Here is a 21,283-nt window from a genome sequence, read left to right as displayed (position 1 = left end):
ATAAACTTGTGATCCTGTCAAAGGTGTACGAGCTACTCCTTCCTCGGTGAACCCATTGAATTCCTTCTTCTTCTTACGATAAGGATGATATCTACTAAGGTGCTTCCTGAAATCTGGGTAGATATTTTTCTTGAAATGATCCAACCGTGTGGGCTTCATGTCCTCTTCACATATAGGGCATGCTTGTTGTCCTTTGGTTTTGTACCCAGACAAGTTTCCATAGGCCGGAAAATCATTTATGGTACAGAAAACCATTGCCCGCAATGTAAAGTTTGAGTTGGTGTGAGCATTGAACATTAGAACACCTTCATTCCACAACAATTTCAAATCATCTATGAGTGGAGCGAGATACACATCTATGTCATGTCCTGGCTGCTTAGGCCCTGAGATGAGGAGTGACAACATGATATACTTGCGTTTGATACACAACCATGGAGGAAGATTGTAAATTGCAAGAAGAACCGGCCAAGTGCTATGCTGACTACTCAGACAGCCGTATGGATTCATCCCATCTGTACATAGAGCAAGTCTCAGATTTCTAACCTCCTTGCCAAATTGAGGATACTTCTTATCAATAGTTCTCCATTGAGGAGAATCAGCCGGATGTCTAAGGAATTCATCTTTCTTCCTCTCTTCCGCATGCCACCTCAGAAACATAGCATTCTTCTTTACGGAGAACAAGCGCTCAAACCTAGGTATGATCGGAAGATACCATAATACCTTGGCGGGCGGTCCCCTCTTAGCTGAATTGGCCCCTTTACGCTTGTAACGCGACATAGAACACGTTGGACACTTATCCAAATTTTCATACTCTTTTCTGTAAAGAATACAATCATTTGGGCAAGCATCTATCTAGACGGCCTCTAAGCCTAAGGGATTCGTCAATTTGTTGGCATAATAGGCAGAGGTGGGAATGTCATTGCCATCGGGAAAACAAAGACCTAGTCGTTTCAATAATTTCGTGAAACTTTCTTCGGTCCAACCACTCTCCGCTTTCAAGTTGGAAAGTGATGCCACACATACTAACAATTTGAATTTTGTACACCCAGGGTACAAAGGCGTCTCAGCAGCCTTTAATACCTGCTCGAGTATGCGAGGTCGTTCATTCAAGTGATCTTTCACCGCATCCATCATTTCATTTATTTCACTATCTTCTTGCTCATCATCATCCATCTCATTATTCTCAGAAATATCAGAATCACTCTCATCACTCTCTTCCAGAACATCAAATTCATTCACACTAGAACTTGGACGATCAAGTATTTTCTCACCATGCCAAAACCAGACATAGTAATCTTGCTTAAACCCACGACGAAATAAATGATCCTCAATTTCATCAATATCAGCTAACCGCCTTACATTGTTACAATCACGGCAAGGACAATAGATCTTTGCGGCTTTCGTACTCCGTTGGTGTGCTAAAGCACATCTAAGGAACTCCTCAACCCCACTCAAGTATTCCACCGTAGTATGGTCACCGTACATCCAACGACGACTCATTTCTAATAACACAAGGTTTTACACAGAATTAGATAAATCAAGCCACAAATTCTTAATTTTGACACAAGAACTATACATCAGAAAAATGGTAAGACCTCATCTCAATTTTAAAACCAAACAAAACAGGAATATGTGTCAACATTAACATTTATTAGCTTCACATAAGATTTCACAGGAATAAACTAAAATCGATTTAAGTATAAACTAGCTTGGCATAAGATCTTTGTTCTCTAATGATGCAATCTTATCCAAAGATAAAATATCAGTAAAAACCATCCTCCAGAACTCAATCAATAGATCCCAGCGATGCTCATGTTTAGGTTTTAAATTAGTTACGAAACCCGCATTCAGTGTAAATAAACCCATTTGCACATTAGGTTAGCGGAATTGGGAGACTACACTTTGAAACACTAACAGGGTAGCAGAAAAAAGGCAACGTATTCACTTGGATTGGGTTCTGTTCGGGTTAATTCGGTTTACTTCATATTCATTCAGCTAAAATCAGATCAATCTAGCGATATCCTCAAACTCTGACTACCTTTTTTCAAGTACAATATAGGTCCAATAAGAAATCTTGAAGTAAATAATCCAGTGAAGGCCAGGTTTATTACCACGAAGTCGTATACAACTAACCTCGTAGATGTCATTTTAGCATAATATCAAGGCAATCTGGCAGACAGTAAGTCAGCTCTAAGTTTCAGAGAATAGTGATAAACAAAAGAAAGGAACCTCATAACCTACCTCTACAACGGGTGCTATAGCATTTGAGCCACTATTTCCTCCCTTCCCAACATCAAGTTGAATTGAGATGTTGGCCTGAGACAAATCCACCCCAAATTCAGTCGCTCCTGGGTAAGTCTCTTTAGTAGTATGTCCAATGCCAAAAGCCAGACATTAAATCAAATGGCATTTCACCAAAAGCCATGTAATCCAAAACAGACACAACCAGGAATTCACTTTAGTAAGCAAAAAATGAAAGAGTTAAATAGATATTTACCCTTGAGAATAAACATCAGAAACACTACTGGAGCCCCTTTCGTATGTCCTGTCTTCAGTTAATATGATAGAACCCTCAGCTCCGGATGATCCATGGGGATGCGAAGAAACAGTCTCAATAAATTTCAATAGGAGATTTTCCAAGCTTAAAATCGCAGAAAATGCTTGTTAATCAGCTGTTAAAAAAAGTCAAGATTAAACTAGGAACAAGGGAAATCAAACAAAAATGAAATGAACAAGGGTCGATGAACAAGGGAAATTAGGTCGATGAACAAGGGAAATCAAACAAAAATTAAATGAAGTGGAAAATGCACGAGAAAAAAGAGGATTATTACCCAAGTAATTGCAAATAAAAACTAACCTAGCTTCACAGATCGATTGTGTGAAACAGATGGAGTCGCGCGAAGGTAGGAAAGACGACGGTCGGGGGCAACTCGCCTTCACATGGTGGTGGTGGAGCCGCGCGGTGAGGAAGGTGGTGGTGGTGGTTATGGTGGTGGTGGAGCCGCGCGGTGAGGATAGGTATGCGTTGGAAGAGATGTGAAGTACGACGAGATCTAGCTTATCTGTTTGGCGGTGGTTTTAATTGTTTTAAATTTAATGTGTGCCTATTGAGGCGGGCAAATGAAGGCCCCCTTCAACAGAAAGATCCTATTGAGGCGGGCAATTAAAAGCCCCCTTCAACAGCTTCTTTCCATTGAGGCGGGCTATAAAAGCCCCCTTCAACAGCTTCTGTAGAAGCGAACACCACAAAAGCCCGCCTCAACCTGTTAGTAAAATATTTGACCCGCGTTGACTAAGTGGCTATTGAGGCGCGCTTATGTATGCCCCCCTCAACAAGGGGGCTACAACAGGGGTTTTTTCCACTAGTGTCAATTCCGCACCTTTACTTGCCTAGTCCATTTCTAGGCAATGTGGACCAACTCCCTAGTCCTTTTCTAAGGGGTCTTATATTTACTAATTCCGCACTTTATTTAGTATTGTGATGTTGCTTTATGTGCTTTATCGCTTTCATCACCAACATGCTAAATACAACAAAATACAAAGGTTACATCACGCTTAACGAAGATATTTTTGGACAAACCGGCCTTAGGTTCCTTAAATCAATCTTTAAAGCGAAGTGACCACCGTACAATTAGAAATTCTATTTTGTTTTAATTTGCAAACCCACATTGTCTAATCTTAGGGTTTATTTTCGAAACAATGTTGTGCCAACGTACTTGAATATTTGTAAAGCTCGCCGAATAAGCATTTTCGTTCCCGAGCCCGGATCTCACCCATCCGTTTCAAGGATTCAAGGCCTTATCCAAAAATAGAGTCATTGTGCGGTCTTCCCAAACGAGACCTAAAATAAGTTTGGTGGCGACTCCTTCGAGGTGCAAAAGCAATTCAACGATTCTCTAAACGAACCGCCGCGTGCCAAACCCCCCATTGTAGGAAACGGGAAAAAGATCCCAAAAAAAAACCCCTACAGTAAATTGGCGACTCTGCTGCGGAATTTTCTAATTTCTATTTCGAAAATTAGAGCAGATTTCGAGCAACGAGCCACTGATCTGCAGGACTACTGGATGCCAGCATTAGCGCCAGGCGCAGCCCCTGCGCCCAACGCCGCTGCCTGCTTCCAGGACAGTGGCTCACAGTGGCTTGTTGCCCAATTTTGCTCAACTTTTCGTGTTGGGAGTTAGTCTGTTTTTGCATCTAGAAGGACGCTCCCAAGCCTCGTGAACTAGTGCCGAAAAACAGGCTATACAAATACAAATTTAAGTACGATTCCAATTTCAATTTCTAGGCATTTCATGCATTTTTCGAAAACCATATTGTGCAAAATGAATTTCTACCTTTCCCCAAACGGATGTGTTCTACATTTGGGCTAGCCCCGGGGGCAACGAAATGGTGACTCTCCATACGGTTCCCGACCAAAGTGTGTGACCATTTCCGCGCCTACCGAAACTTGGCATTTGCTTGACATTCCCGATGTCAAGTATGGAGGCCGTCTGCCGACACACACTTCCCTTAGGCGGAACGTGAAAGCTTGTCGCCGGATCCGTCTCTTAGCCGAGTACCTTTTTGACACCCAAAGCCGACCACTTGCATCATACAAAAACTTAGACCGACCTTAGGTTGAGAACGTTGCATGTCGCATTCATATTCATGATTAGTGTGACAACGTGCTACTTGTGCATTGTGTGGCCGTCTTTGCACGCGTGAATGGCTAACCTCGAGTTCTAGCTTAACAAGACCAATTAGCCTCCAACTAGGAAACCAAACCCCTAGGAGCATCATTCAAACCTCATGCATCTAAATCGCCGATTTTAGGGTCTTTAGGGGTGTCACTCCATTTGATTCAAAACCCTTAAACACGCCTCACGCACAAATGACAAACTCAAAATTCAATCCAACGACGTCATAATGCCGGATTTTCGAGTCCAAATTCCAAGCTACAAATTCAAAATCAATCCAACGGCGTCATAATGCCGGATTTTCGAGTCAAAATTCCAAGTTCCAAGTTCAAAATGCAATCCAACGGCGTCATAATGCCGGATTTTCTATTTTCAAAACCTCAAATCTCCAAGTCGAGCCCAAATCCAACGGCGTCATAATGCCGGATTTTCTAGTCCAAATTCCAAGTTTCAAAGTTCAATCCAAATTTTTCTAGTTCAAAACCTCAATTTTCAAGTCCAAATCCAACGGCGTCATAATGCCGGATTTCCTAGTCTTCAAGCCTCAAGTTCAAATTCAAACTTTCTAGTACAAAACTTCAAACACAACCCAACTGCGCCATAATGCCGGATTTTCTAGTCCAAATTTCGAGTTTCAAGTTCCAAGTCAAGACTCAATCCAACGGCGCCTTAATGCCGGATTTTCTAGTCCAAATTTCAAACTTCAAACTTCAAAGTCAAAAACCACAAATCCAACAGCGTCATGCCGAATTTTCTATTTCAAACATTCAAGTCTTCAAGAATCGAAGTCAAGTTGCCAATTCCAAACCTCAAAAGTTCAAATGCCAAAGTTCATGACCGGCGTAATGCCAACTTTTCAACTCCAATTTTCAAACCTCAAATTCCATGTCATTCTTTCGAATTTCAAGTCCTATGCTCAAAACTTCAAATTCCAAATACATGTCGTCATAATGCCGATTTTCCATTCCACATTTCAAACCTCAAGCTCGAAGTTCAAAAATTCCAAACCTTCAAATTTCAAATCCTACAGTCCAAGTCCACGGCGGCATAATGTCGGACTGTCAAGTTCCCAAATTCAATATCCACGACAACATAATGCCGGATTTTCCAAATACGAAACTTCATGTTCTACATACGAAATGCATCCCTTTCCATTTCAAAATTCAAACTTCGAGTCAAACTCAAATTTCAATCGGGTTGAAAATCCCCTGAAATAATACAAGTTCAAATCCACGGGTTGAAAATCCCCTGAAATAATACAAGTTCAAGATTCTATCTATGGGTTGAAAATCACCTAAAATAATACAAGTTCAAATCCACGGGTTGAAAATCCCCTGAAATAATACAAGTTCAAATCCACGGGTTGAAACTCCCCAGAAATAATACAAGTTCAAATCCACGGGTTGAAAATCCCCTGAAATAATACAAGTTCAAATCCACGGGTTGAAACTCCCCAGAAATAATACAAGTTCAAGATTCCATCTACGGGTTGAAAATCCCCTGAAATAATACAAATTCCAATGGGTTGAAATTCCCTTCCAATACTCCAAGTCCAATGGGTTGAAACTCCCCCAAAATATTGACGGGTTGAGATTCCTTTTAAATAATACAAAATCAATCTCTTTCAATCGGGTTGAAATTCCCTTCAAATATTCCAAGTCCAATGGGTCGAAATTCCCTTAGAAATTCATTTTCCTAGTACAAGCCCAATTTCCATGTCCTAGGGCGGGTTGAAATGCCCTTCAAATATGTCCAATTTCCAATAGGTCAAAATATTCCTTTTTTATTTCCCAAGTTCTAGTACAAGAGCCAACTTTCACAAAAGAATAAACACTCCTCTCAAACATTTCCAACGGGTTGCAAATCCCGAAAACAAGTACAAAATCCAAAATCCCGAATCTTCGGAGTGACACTTAGAGTCAAGTGTAGGTCTCATTCATTGCATGCATATCATATCATGTGTCCGGGAGTCCAAGTACTAAAACTGTCTGGTGTGTCTTAACTAGAAGTCCAAAGATCCTGTGGGTTCGCCGAAGAGGGGAGAGGTTGAAAAGAACTCCAGCAGCCCTAGCCTCCCGCATAGCCGGTGTCGAGCATAGATCATCTCCTACAAATCAGACTCCCAGCCCCATTCAAGGAACAATCCAAATGTCTGCCTCTGATCAACTCGCTCAACTCCTAGCGGCTTTCGCCAACCTCAGTGCCAATGTGGAGAGCATAAGCAACCGATTGGGTGTCGTGGAACAGGGTGCGCCCACTGATGACTTAACTAAGAAGATCGAGAGTGTTGTCAGCAAGATTACCAATCAAGAGAACTACTTTGACACCTCGATGGAGGACAACCTCAAGGGGAAGGCTAATCTGCCAGACAAATTCTCCGCCAATGACATTCCAAAGTTCAAATCAACTGACAATCCCAAGTACCATCTCAAGAACTTCAGAGCTACAATGGCCATCAAGGGGGTCGAACTTGAGCTATACCCAGTGGTATTCCCTATGTCTCTGGAACATGTCTGCCAGAAATGGTACTATTTACTCAAGGAACATCAAACGAGTACCTGGGAAGCGGTCGCTCGAGCATTTATGGAGCAATATCAGCCCAACATTTAGCTGCAAACTACTCTAAGGGAACTAGAAGTTCTCAGGCAAGGGCCTCAGGAAGGCTTTACTACTTACCTCAACCGGTGGAGGGAAATGGCATCCCAAATGGTAACCCGACCATCCGAGAGAGAGTTAGTCAAGATTTTCATCGCCGGTCTCCTTCCAAAGTACAATGCTCACATGAAGTACCTAGGTCTGGAAAGCTTCAAGAGAACCTACGACATCGTGGTCGACATAGAGGATGACCTAATGAAAGCACCCGCAGCCCCAGCTCCGCAAACTGAGAAATGGAAGGGGAAGAGACCTGAAGCAACACACAAAGTTCATGAGGTTAACGCCCTAGAGGCTCCTCAAGGTCCCAAAACGAACAACTTTAAAAGCAACACTAACTAGCGCAACTATCAAGGCAGGCCCCAAAGAGTCTTCACAAACCACGGGATGTCTTACAGTGAGGCATTTGATCGGCTGGTTGAGAAACAAGTCATAGCACCGATCGGTCCAACACCCGATCCTCCAGTTGACAAAAGATCCAAGAGTTGGGATCCCACAGCTCATTGCAATTACCATCAAGGGAAGGGTCATGACATCGAGGACTGCTACAAGCTCAAGCACTTGATCCAGAACATGGTTGACAACAAGACTTTACCCTTACCCCCAGGGGCTAAGCTAACCCCCCTCTTTACAAGCCATCTCCTATGACTGCGAAGATGAAGAAGAGGAGTTTCCATGCAATCTGATCCCCACAATATGCAAGCCAGGTTACGAGCTTATGGTTCCAAGCTTTTTCCATCTACTTCCAAGTGTTCAAAACTGGGTGATCCCCGAACCTAGGGTAACCACCGACATTCAAGAGAACATCTGTCCCCTCGCCACCGTGAAGGCTTTAGGGTTCTCCGAGTACGATCTCATGCTGAGTACCCAACAAACTGTCAAACTCCAGGGAGTCACATACAAAGTCTTGGGAGTCCTTGAGCTGGTTTTCTCCTTTGACACCTATTACGACAATGCTGAGTTTCTGGTAATCGATGTGCCTACTAACTTCGACCTACTATTCGGAGAGCCTTGGTTCGAGGAAATACTAGACGGCCCTGCCTGCCTCACCCTCAAAGGTTCAAGCTTCTGAGACACTCTCATCAAGCAAAAGTCGGTTGTACGCCAGGAAAAGAATGAGTGCATTCAAGAATACTACCACCGATGGGCAATCTCCGCTCGTACAATTGAACTTGAGCTATTAGGGGACAAAATGGTGAGAATGTTCCTCTTAGAGCTCAACACTTCATGCAAGGGCAGCTTTGCCGCATTTCCTTACAGCACATAGAACCAAGTCTGGGATCAAGTCCTGAAAATCTGTGCATGCAATCCCGTCTTCGAGGATTATGACGATTACAATGCAGATGTCTGGGAGTACCCTGAGAACTATCTTTTCGATTAGTGTCTTTGTCCAGGTCCAGAGTCTGTCTTTCAATTTTCGAGTCTAGCAATGAGTCTAAGTGTCTAGAACTAGAGTCTTGCATCAATCAAGTGCCTCTAAAGGCCAAGCTTCAAGTCAAAACAGTCAATGTAATGATTGTTAATTTCAATAACACTTCAATTTCTACTTATTCTTCGAGTCCTATTAAGCTATATTAGGCATGTTAATATTATCCTAATTGTATTAATTAGTATGTTAAACTATAAGCTATATTAGGATGTTAATATTATCCTAATTGTATTAATTAGTAAATTAAACTATAAGCTATATTAGGATGTTAAGGTATATTAGGCGTTAGTAATTGTTTAATTAGGGGTATCCTAATATTAGGATTATTATAGTATTAGCATTATCTTAAAATAGGTTAGAAATTGTAACATAAATATTCATTGATTTAATAAGAAGAGAGTAGCTTTTTGCTTCATATTTGTCATGGTATCAGAGCAAGGTAAGATTTTTTTTTTTTTTCCTCCACAAAATTGAGAAAAAAAAACACGGGGAGTTTTGAGGTCGTGTAATGGCGAAGGATGGTGAGGTAACTCCGCCACCGAAGGATGAACTCGCGAAGGAATACTATCTAGGATCATCCGATGGTCCAGGAAATATAATTACACCAATTAAACTTAGAGGCTCTAAGAACTACGACGAGTGGTCTACATCGGTTCGTAGAGCTTTGATTTCAAAGAGAAAATTTGGCTTCATTGATGGAACAATAAAAGAACCCACAACAGACCCGGACCGGCTTGCAGATTGGATTGTTGTCCAATCTATGTTGGTATCATGGATCACACACACGTTGGAGGAATCGCTGAGATCCACCGTAGGAGATTATGATAATGCCGGGACTTTGTGGCTTTACCTGAAGAAGCGCTTTTGCGTGGTCAGCGGCACACGTGTCTGCAAATTAAAAACAAGCCTAGGTGAATGCAAGCAGGGAGGTAATGAGACAGTGGCTGAGTATTATGGCAGGCTGTCAATTATCATGAAGGAACTTGTAAATTATGCAAGGGTACCACTAGTAGAAAAAACCACTGTTGCAGCCCCCTTGTTGCAGCGTACATGTATTAATACGCTTCAACAACTAGTCGGTCAACGCGGGTCAAACCATTTAAATGGTTGTTGCAGCGTACAATTTAATTGTTCCCTGCAAAAGTGTTTGTTGCAGCGTACATTTTAAAAGCCCCCTGCAATAGCCCGTTTTTATTGCAGCGTACATTTAAAAGCCCCCTGCAATAACCCGGATAAAAAAATTCGCTGCAATATTGGTTGAATACTACGGAGTAATTCAGAACAAATTAAGCATCTCAAAACTTCAGCTCTCGCGCGCGCTCAACTCCCTTCTTCTTCCCCTTAGCTTTCCCTGCGTCGCCCCCCTCAAAAAAAAAACCATTCCTGCGTCATCAATCTAGCTTCCTCGTCGAGTCGTTGGTGGTTCTGGCCTCCTCGCCAGTCGCCGGTGGGTCTCTTTTCTCGCCTCCTCTGCAGATGCCGTTTTGTTCAATTCATTTTTTTGAGTTCTGTGCTTCGTTTTAGGTTTTGTTCAATTTGTTTGTTCAATTCGTTTTAGGGTTTGTTCTATTCTTTTGTTCAATTCGTTTTTACGGTTCAATTCGTTTGTTCAATTCGTTTTTAGGGTTTGTTCAATTCGTTTTTTAGGGTTTATTCATAGATAAAGATGGGGCGGTGTTGGAATTAGAGAATGGTGGTGGTGGTGGTGGCAGTCGTGGTGGGGTGGAGCAGGGGATGTGGGTTGACTGTTGTTAATTGCATCGTACGTACTATTGAAATGTGATTTTTCAAGGGCTACTTTGAGAGAAGTTGTGGTCTTTGAGGAAACTTGTCTTTCATGATTCCTTTTTCTCCTAAAAAAATGTTTTATGTATGCATCATCAAATGTTTTCATCCAGGTTTGATAATACGTGCATGAATTTCATTGATATTGTCTAAAAATAATCTTGATATGGATGAAAGGGGAGAGTACTGTTATGCTTTCTCATGTCATGTATTTTTCTCTGAAATGATGCATCTCTACCTAATTCAAACAGTAGTTACAGTAAGAAATTTATGGGATCTTCAATTTCAAGTTGAAATATTTTTCTGGGGTTTTGAAATTTTGTTTCATGAACAAGATTTATAATAACAGTAATTATAACAACAATTTCTGGGTTTTCAAAATTTCAAATTTGTGAGACTTGAGATGTTATTCTACAGAGGTATGCGATTATGCAGATTGGTTTCTTTCCTGTTCTTGCTCTTCAGTTCACAGATTGGTAATTCTTTCTTTCTTCTGAAATTATGATACTTTTAAGTTTAATTTGCTATTATTGTTGTTTTGAATTAGTAGTTTGAAAGTGTTGGTAAAGCCGTAAAGGGATTACCTATTGAGGGGTGGGGAGAGGGTCAAACTAGCATTGAGGATAACTAAATGGAAAGTAGAATGTGGTTTTTACAGTCACGTAAAATGCTGAAATGTAACTAGAACTATGTACACTTTCTGTTGATTTTATGTAAAGCACTCTTACCTACTTGAGTTGAACCGTACCTCTGTAATTTGGAAGTCTTGCACTGGATGATTTTGCCAGTTTGGTTCAAGTTCTGTATCTGGGGACTAGTATAGCTGCTCTTCGAGACTTAGAATTTTGCAGCTTTTTAAATACGGGGTACAATTTATTAGTATGGTAATCTGCATTCTGTAGGCTGTAGCAACACCCTTGTAATATTAGATAATTAAGTGGTTGTCTTGAATTATATTTTAAGTGGTTTTCCTGAAGGTCTTCGCAGTTCGCACTCTTGTTCCCTTCTATTACACTTCCAAATCCACTCTCTGCGGCTGTCTGACTTTTCCCTTCTAGCCGATTATGAATTTGAAACAGTTGATTTGGTGGAAGAACCTGGACTGCTTATTTGAGGTCATTTTCATGTTATAATTCTTTACCTTCATTTTTTATGGTCTTGTTGTATTTTCATCCTATCATTTCCAGAAGCTGTATTGATCATAAATCTCTGAAGCAAAGGGATCCCTTTTATGTTAGTTTATTTTTAATGACTTCGCAGTGAGTCTGTACTTCAGCCCCTCAACCAGTTGCCTCCTCCAAATGTCAAACAGGAGCTTATAATGCTTTCTTTACCGGCAATAGCTAGCCAGGCCATTGATCCTATGGCTCAGCTGATGGAGACAGCTTATATTGGCAGTTTAGGTTGAAATCTTATTCTTTATTTTGAATTTAAAAAAAACTTTGTTTTCTCTTATTTTGTGTGTGTCAATGATCTCACTTTGTTTTCATTATGTGTGCAGGTCCTGTACAGCTGGCATCCGCTGGTGTTTCTATGTCTATCTTTAATATCATTTCAAAGCTATTCAACATACCACTTCTTAGTGTTGCTACTTCTTTCGTAGCTGAAGATTTAGCAAAGTCTTCTTCAGGTAAAATATTCTGAATGTTGTCATTCTGGTCATAATCTTTGCCATTGAACTATTGTATTACTTGATTATCATGTATTTTGTTTGCACCTTCTAGATGGCGATGAAAAAAAATGAAAGAAAACAGTTATCATCAGTTTCGACAGCGTTATTTCTCGCTCTAGGCATTGGCATCATTGAGGCGCTAGCTTTACTTTTGGGAGCTGGATCATTCCTCAGGTTAATGGGTGTCTCAGCAGTAAGTTCTAAATAGTTAAATGGTTATTGAGATTTTGTTTCCAAGACGAATTCAGTAGTGAAACTCGTGAAGTTGACCAACGAGCCCTTTGTTATCCCTGCTGGTCATGATCAAATTTATTCTTAGTACATTGATTACGTATTGCATACTGGCATTATTTAATGTTCAACTGCAATTGCCTTGCAGGATTCTCCTATGCGAGTACAAGCAGAGAAGTTTCTGTCGCTTAGAGCTCTTGGTGCCCCCGCTGCTTGTTTGTGCTCCAGATACATAGGTAGCTTCTTGATGATTTGGTTTCTTAGCAAGAGAGTAATATTATTACCTCCAAAATTTGGAGATCTGAAGTTTGGGGTCTATTTAAAATCTGGTGAGTGTCAGAGAAATGTTTATGGTTATTTTCTGTTTTTGATTCTTTATCCAACACATTGATTTTAATAACCTTCTACTTAATAATCACCATTACAAACTTCTTGAATTAGTCTGCTTAAGTGGCCATTGTTTGTACCTACTTAAAGTGTTACTCGTACATGTTTGGATTGCCGTCTGTTTCCTTATGTTTACCTTTTTTCCAGGTGGATTTCTGATTGGAAGAACTGTGGCTGTTTTGATAACTATGACGATTGGGACCTCGATGGCTGCTCGTCAAGGTCCTCTAGCTATGGCTGCTCATCAAATCTGTATGCAAGTGTGGTTGGCTGTCTCTCTTTTAACTGATGGATTGGCCGCATCTGGTCAGGTATGAGCTTTCATCTAACTAGGAGGTTCGATATCCAGGCTATAGGTTTTTCAGGCATCTAGACTACCTCTATTCTACAGTGCTTGTCCATTATGATTTATGATTATCACAAAAGTTGAAGATTGTGAATAATGTGTGGGTTTTAACCAAATAGGAAAAGCTTCTTGGATTAATAAGCATTTGTTGTTGTCCAAAGATCCTGATTTGTGAACAATAAACCAAATAGGAAAAGCTACATATTTTCTCAGAGTACTACACTTATTACATGTTTAATATGAATAGTTTTAACTTTCTAACACTCATTCCAATCTACTTATGCAAATTTAAGGCTTGTTTGGTCGTTATAGGTCATATTAGGCTAAAATGAGGCTTTTTTGCTCCCAAATATGAAATAAAGAACCTTAGGACTCATTTTAAACATATTAAATGTTTTATATGATTAGTTTTAACTTTACAAGACTTAATCCAATCTATTTATGCACATTCATGACTTCTTTGGCCGTTATAGGTCATATTTAGGCTAAAATGACATTTTCGCTCCCAACTTTGATCTAACGAACTTAAAAACTAATTTCAAACTTATTACATGATTCATATGATTATTTTTAACTTTTCAAGACTCAATCCTATCTATTATGCACATTTGAGACTTGTTTGGTCGTTATAGGTCATATTTAAGCTAAAATGAGACATTTTCGCTCCTAACCTTGAACTAAAGAACCTAAAGACTCATTTTAAACCCTTTACATGATTAATATGCTTAGTTTTAACTTTCTAAGACTCATTTCAATCTATTTATTCACATTTAAGGCTTATTGGGTCGTTATAGGTCATATTAAGGCTAAAATGAAGCATTTTCCCTCCCAACTTTGAACTAAAGAACCTAAGGACTCATTTTATACTTATTACATGTTTAATATGAATAGTTTTAACTTTCTAACACTCATTCCAATCTACTTATGCAAATTTAAGGCTTGTTTGGTCGTTATAGGTCATATTAGGCTAAAATGAGGCTTTTTTGCTCCCAAATATGAAATAAAGAACCTTAGGACTCACTTTAAACATATTAAATGTTTTATATGATTAGTTTTAACTTTACAAGACTTAATCCAATCTATTTATGCACATTCATGACTTCTTAGGCCGTTATAGGTCATATTTAGGCTAAAATGACATTTTCGCTCCCAACTTTGATCTAACGAATTTAAAAACTAATTTCAAACTTATTACATGATTCATATGATTATTTTTAACTTTCTAGGACTCATTCCAATCCATTTATGCACATTTAAGGCTCATTGTGTCGTTATAGGTCATATTTAGGCTAAAATGAAATTTTCGCTCCCAACTTTGAACTTAAGAACCTAATGACTCATTTTAAACTTATTATATGATAAATATGCTTAGTTTTAAGTTTCTAAGACTTATTCTAATCTATTTATGCACATTTAATGCTTGTTTTATCGTTATAGGTCATATTTAGGATAAAATAAGGCATTTTCGATCCCAACTTTAAAATAAAGAACCTAAGGACTTATTTTAAACTTATTACATGATTAATATGCTTAGTTTTAAGTTTCTAAGACTTAATCTAACTACTTATACACATTTAAGGCTTGTTTGGTCGTTATAGGACATATTTAGGCTAAAATGACATTTTCGCTCCCAACTATGAACCAAAGAACCTAAGGACTCATTTTAAACTTACTAAATGTTTTATATGCTTATTTTTAACTTTCTAGGACTCATTCCAATCCATTTATGCACATTTAAGGCTCATTGTGTCGTTATAGGTCATATTTAGGCTAAAATGACATTTTCGCTCCCAACTTTGAACTTAAGAACCTAATGACTCATTTTAAACTTATTATATGATAAATATGCTTAGTTTAAGTTTCTAAGACTTATTCTAATCTGTTTATGCACATTTAATGCTTGTTTGATAGTTATAGGTCATATTTAGGCTAAAATGAGGCATTTTCGCTCCTAACTTTAAAATAAAGAACCTAAGCACGCATTTTAAACTTAATATATGTTTAATATGCATAATTTTAACTTTATAAGACTCGTTCCAATCCATTTATGCATATTTAAGGCTCATTGTGTCGTTTTAGGTCATATTTAGGCTAAAATGACATTTTCGCTCCCAACTTTGAACTTAAGAACCTAAGGACTCATTTTTAAATTATTATATGATTAATAAGCTTAGTTTTGAGTTTCTAGGACTTATTCTAATCTACTTATACCCATTTAATGCTTGTTTGATCGTTATAGGTCATATCTAGGCTAAAATAAGGCATTTTCGCTCCCAACTTTAAAATAAAGAACCTAAGGACTCATTTAAAACTTATTACATGTTTAATATGCATAATTTTAACGATCTAAGACTCGTTCCAATCTATTTATGCACCTATAGGCTCATTGGGTCGTTATAGGTCATATTTAGGCTAAAATGACATTTTCGCTCCCAACTTTGAACTAAAGAACCTAAGGACTCATTTTAGACTATTAGGACATTGTCATTAGTTTCTTGAATGTTAAAATGTGATATTTAATTTGTATTTAATCTAATGTTTAATTTAAATTTCTGTTTTTGTAAAGGTCTACACTCCGAGGATTGCGCCTTATGCGAGGAATTTGATGTGGTTCGTGAGCAATGGGCTAAGTTTTTTACCAACAAGTATTTATTATTGGCTTTAGCGCGCTTGATCGAGTTGGTTTAGTTGTTATAGAATAAATTTTATATTAAAATGTATGTTTATGTTGAAATTGGAACATATATTTAAATGTAATATGTGCACTTTGGTTTTGGGATATATAGTATACAAAACTCCAGTTGTTGTTTTTATATTTGTTATACAGGTTGCGTTATTCTATTATTGTTTTGACAGGTTTCTATATTTGGTGCAAGGCACTCTAGGTATCCCTAAACAAAATTAGAATTTTCCCGCCAAAAGTGCTTTTTTGCAGCGTACATATATGTTGTACGCTGCAACAAGGGAAAAAAATTTGGCAAAAATTCAGACTTGTTGCAGCGTACAAATAAATGTACGCTGCAAAAAATTGAGTAATTCAGACTTGTTGCAGCGTACAAATAAATGTACGCTGCAAAAAGTTGAGTCTTTTGCAGCGTACATATATATGTACGCTGCAACAAGTCCAAAATTTTGCCAATTTTTTGGCACTTGTTGCAGCGTACATCTAAAAGCCCACTGCAACAAATCACTTTTTGCAGCGAACATTGTACGCTGCAACAAGTTCAGACTTGTTGCAGGCCCCCCAGTTGCAGCATACGATGTACGCTGCAACAGGGGTCTAAAAGCCCGCTGCAATAAGGGTTTTTTCTACTAGTGTACCTAAGTGTGATTGTGGATGTTGCATGTGTGATATTGCAACGCAGGTAGCGGAAATTAGAGAAGAGGATCATCTACATTATTTTTTGATTGGGCTTGACAAACCTTTCGAAGCCATCCGAGCCCAATTACTAAGACAGACGCCTCTACCTTCGATGGATGAAGCATACCACTCTGTGACTAATGCTGAGGATTTACGAGTAAAGGAAGGCCATCAACGTGAGGGTAACATTATGGCTTTCAAGACTGAAGTACGAGGTAAGTCAGGTTATAGAGATCATGCCAAAAGATTTTGTAACCATTGAAATAGGGAAGGCCACGAGGATGAGACGTGCTACCAGCTGGTTGGCTTTCCTGAATGGTGGGATGATAGGAGAAAAGGAGGACGAGGATCTGGCCGTAACAATAGTAGAGGCGGTCATGGAAGCCGAGGTCGTGTCGGAGGCAATGGTGTTGCAGGGCCAAGTAATCAAGGGGCAGTAGGTGGTGTGATAGCTAACAAACTTACAAGCCAAACACATCACACTCCTTTGGCTGCTTCTGAGATAGCTGATGGGCTAGCAGGAGTATCCTCCACTCAAGTCCAGCAGATTATTGACCTATTGACATCAAAACCCAATACAAAATTGCAAGGTATATGTGAAAATAATTTATCATGGATCGTTGATACGGGAGCATCAAATCATGTTACAAACGACCTCTCCATATTGATGAATGTGCGTACAATCCAAAATTGCCCCGTAGGCCTCCCAGATGGAAAATTTACTACCTCAAATCAAATTGGTTCGGTGGAATTGAACGGAGGATTAATACTTGATAATGTGTTATTTGTACCTACTTTAAATTGCAATTTAATTTCCGTGACGCATTTGAGTGATGAATCAAATTGTGTGATTCAATTTACTAACAAAATATGTGTTATACAGGACTGGTTGACGAGGAAGATGATTGGCCTTGGTTAACGAAAAGATGGACTTTATTTTTTTCGTGGAACTCTGTTGGTCAAGGTGTGTGCGGTTGAGACAGAGTGTGTGGTCGAACTGTGGCATCAACGAATGGGACATCCATCGGAAAAAAATTGTGAAGCTTCTTCCTCCTGTGTGTAAGGCTGTTAGGAGAAATAATAATGTATGCGATATTTGTCCTCGTGCTAAGCATACTAGGAGTCCTTTTCCTGTCAGTGAAAATAAAGCTGGTGAAATGTTTGAGTTGATACATTTAGATTTGTGGGGGCCCTATAAGACACATTCGTCTTGTGGTGCTCGATATTTTTTAACTATTGTAGATGATTTTTCCAGAGGAGTATGGATTTATTTGCTTCGTAATAAAACTGAGTTTTAAGATGTGTTTAAGAATTTTGTTGCAATGACTAAAAGTCAATTTAATCAAGATATTAAGGTGATACGAAGTGATAATGTACTGAATTTAATTGTCTGCAAGGTTATTTTTTGAAAAATAGAATTTGGTTTGAATCATCATGTGTTGGGACTCTCCAACAGAATGGTAGGGTAGAGCGGAAACACCAACATTTATTAAACGTGGCACGAGCTTTACGTTTTCAGGCTAAGTTACCAAAGAAATTTTGGGGGGAATGTATTTTAACGGCATGTTATCTGATAAATAGAACGCCAACTCCTTTTCTCAATAATAAAACGCCATATGAAATGTTGTTTGGTAAAATTCCGTCGTATGAGTTGGTTCGTTTTTTTGGATGTCTTTGTTATGCACATAAGAAACGGAGTAAAGGGGACAAATTTGATTCTCGGGGTAGAAAATGTATTCTTATTGGTTACCCGTTTGGCAAGAAAGGGTGGCAATTGTTTGATTTAGAAACACGAGAATTCTTTGTGTCGCGTGACGTTAAGTTTCATGAGAAGATTTTTCCTTATACCAAGGGTATGGGAGATGATGTTGTCGGAGTAATTGATAATGAGGAACATGTGGAAGTTTATGGGAGTGATGATGAGGCAGAATGTGTTAGTCGTCGCAATGCCAGGCAACATTTAAGGCCTAGTAGTAGTGCGGCGGAAGAAATAAGCGATAATGCACGGAACACAGGGGCATCAAGTGTGCCAGTAGCTGCGAGTGATGGAGAAGTATTGCAGGAGGAGTTCAACGAGGTGACGCATGAATCGCACGTCGAAGTGCAGCAAGAGGCGCAGATCACAACACCTACTTTGAGAAGTGAGGAGGAGTTGGGTTGAGGGAAGAGACAAAAATACCCTTCCTTTTAACTTCGAGATTGTGTGATGCATACTATACGGAAAAATAAAGTTCAATCGGAAAGTTCATCCTTAACATCATCCTCCTCAGGTACTCCTTATCCTATAACATATTTTGTTAATTATGAAAGATTTTCTGCGAAACATAGAAATTTTATTGCAGCTATTACAGAGGGAAAAGCCCCAAAATCTTTTAAAGAGGCAATGAAACATGAAGCGTGGAGAGAGGCTATGGGTGCAAAAATTGACGCACTTGAAGGGCAGGGGACATGGGTCTTAGAAAAATTGCCTCCAGGAAAGAAAGCACTAGGAAGCAAGTGGGTATATACCGAAAAAAGAGATGAGGATGGAAATTTGATCCGGAACAAGGCACGATTGGTGTGCTTAGGAAATCATCAGGTTGAAGGTACAGATTATAATGAAACTTTTGCTCCAGTTGCTAAAATGTTAACAGTGCGAACTTTCTTGGCAGTTGCCGCAGTGAAAAACTTAGAGGTGCATCTAATGGATGTACATAATGCTTTCTTGCATGGTGATTTAAAAGAGGAAATCCATATGAAAATTCCACCTGGGTTTCATAAAGATAATACTGATATGGTTTATACAATGAAAAAATCATTGTACAGATTGAAACAGGCACCCCGATGTTGGTTTGAAAAGTTGTCCATTGCTTTGAAAAAGTATGGGTTTAAACAGTCATATTCTGATTACTCGTTATTCACTCTTTCGAAAGGAGAGTTACAGTTGAGCGTTCTAGTGTATGTTGATGACATGATTATTGTCGGAAATAATGTATTTGCATTAACTAGTTTTAAAGCATATTTGAGTCAATGCTTTAAAATGAAGGATCTGGGTCATCTGAAATATTTTTTAGGATTGGAGGTTGCACGTAGCAAGAGTGGCTTATATGTCTGTCAGCGGACGTATGCTCTAGATATTATTTCAGAAACAGGTCTACTAGGTGCAAAGCCCTCGGATTTTCCTATAGAGAAAAACCATAAGCTAGCACTTGCAGAGGGGAAGGAACTGGAAGATGTAGAGAAATACAGGTGTCTCGTAGGCCGTCTAATTTACTTGGCCGTGACTAGGCCAGATCTGGCATATTCTGTGCATATTTTATCGCAGTTTATGCAGACACCAAAGGAGAAACATTGGGAGGCAGCATTGAGAGTAGTGCGATACTTAAAGAAGTGTCCTGGTCAAGGCATCCGTTTACGTTCTGACAGTGTTTTGGGACTAGAGGGATGGTGTGACTCAGATTGGGCTAGTTGTCCTTTAACACGTCGGTCGTTAACTGGATGGTTTGTTTTACTCGGTCATTCTCCGATTTCCTGGAAGACTAAGAAACAACATACAGTTTCACGCTCCTCAGCTGAAGCAGAGTATCATTCGATGGCAGCATTAACATGTGAGTTAAAGTGGTTAAAGCAACTACTTAGAGATTTGGGTGTGGAGCCCAAGAAAGGTATGCGTGTGTTTTGTGATAGTCAGTCACCACTTCACATTGCACATAATCCAGTATTTCATGACAGGACAAAACATATTGAGGTAGATTGTCATTTCATAGGAGATGCAATCAAGGAAGGTATTATTTGTCCTTCTTATGTATCAACAAAGGTCCAATTAGCAGATATTTTTACAAAGGCGTTAGGAAAAGTGCAATTTGAATTTTTTCTTGACAAGATGGGCATTCGAGATCTACATGCTCCACCTTGAGGGGGGATGTTAAGCTATATTAGGCATGTTAATATTATCCCAATTGTATTAATTAGTAAATTAAACTATAAGCTATACTAGGATGTTAAGGTATATTAGGCGTTAGGAATTTTTTAATTAGTGGTATCCTAATATTAGGATTACTATAGTATTAGCATTATCTTAAAATAGGTTAGAAATTGTAACATAAATATTCATTGATTTAATAAGAAGAGAGTAGCTTTTTGCTTCATATTTGTCAAGTCCTAATTCAAAATCAAATCCTAATCCACACAACTTTGCTTCACAAGAAACTGACTTTGAATTTCTAAAAGCTATCGAAAATCATGAAAACAGGACGCCCATAATTGAGGAAACAGAAAAAATTAACCTTTTTAATAGCAGTGATTCAAAACTAGTTCAGATTGGTTTAACTCTTTCCCCATCAGAGCGGGACGACCTTATCAAACTACTTTCAGAGTATGTAGACGTCTTCGCATGATCCTATCATGATATGCCAGGGGTGGATCCAAGCATCGGTCAGCATACAATTCCCCTTATTTCAGGGTCAAAGCCCATCAAGCAGAAGCTCCGGCGCATGAAATCGGATGTTTCCCTCAAAATTTAAGAAGAGGTCTCCAAGCAGTTAGAGGCCGGGTTTATTCGTGAAGCAAAATATCCAGAATGGATCTCAAATGTCGTCCCAGTTCCAAAGAAAGATGGCAAAGTACGAATGTGTGTGGACTACAGGGATCTTAACAGGGCCAGCCCTAAAGACGGTTTTCCATTGCCTCACATCGACGTCCTGGTCGACAACACCGCAAATCATGCCTTACTCTCTTTTATGGACGGGTACGCAGGCTATAATCA

General features: G+C 39.1%; 1 protein-coding gene across 2 annotated transcripts; it reads left to right on the top strand.

Moving 5' to 3' along the window:
* The first annotated feature begins 11,834 nt into the window (after window positions 1-11,834).
* Window positions 11,835-16,279, top strand: LOC130463915 (protein DETOXIFICATION 45, chloroplastic-like). Of its 2 annotated transcripts, XM_056833200.1 has the most exons (6): window positions 11,835-11,945; window positions 12,044-12,172; window positions 12,267-12,407; window positions 12,594-12,774; window positions 12,980-13,143; window positions 15,745-16,279. In XM_056833200.1, exons 3-6 carry the CDS (start codon window positions 12,267-12,269, stop codon window positions 15,841-15,843), a joined length of 585 nt encoding a protein of 194 aa, XP_056689178.1. In that variant the 5' UTR covers window positions 11,835-11,945; window positions 12,044-12,172; the 3' UTR covers window positions 15,844-16,279. The 2 variants fall into 2 exon arrangements, with proteins under 2 accessions (XP_056689178.1, XP_056689179.1); XM_056833201.1 differs by having other exon boundaries at window positions 11,840-12,172.
* The last annotated feature ends 5,004 nt before the right edge of the window (window positions 16,280-21,283 follow it).

Source organism: Spinacia oleracea, chromosome 6, assembly GCF_020520425.1.
Source record: "Spinacia oleracea cultivar Varoflay chromosome 6, BTI_SOV_V1, whole genome shotgun sequence".
Lineage (NCBI taxonomy): Eukaryota > Viridiplantae > Streptophyta > Magnoliopsida > Caryophyllales > Amaranthaceae > Spinacia > Spinacia oleracea.
This window is presented reverse-complemented; position numbering and strand designations above follow the sequence as displayed.

What these genes read in the sequence shown, in the direction of transcription:
- LOC130463915 (XM_056833200.1), top strand. Translation starts at nt 12,267, where the DNA reads ATGGCGATGAAAAAAAATGAAAGAAAACAGTTATCATCAGTTTCGACA. An exon ending in GGTTAATGGGTGTCTCAGCA is followed by an intron (nt 12,408 to 12,593) that starts GTAAGTTCTAAA and finishes ATTGCCTTGCAG; the next exon opens with GATTCTCCTATGCGAGTACA. An exon ending in GATTGGCCGCATCTGGTCAG is followed by an intron (nt 13,144 to 15,744) that starts GTATGAGCTTTC and finishes GTTTTTGTAAAG; the next exon opens with GTCTACACTCCGAGGATTGC.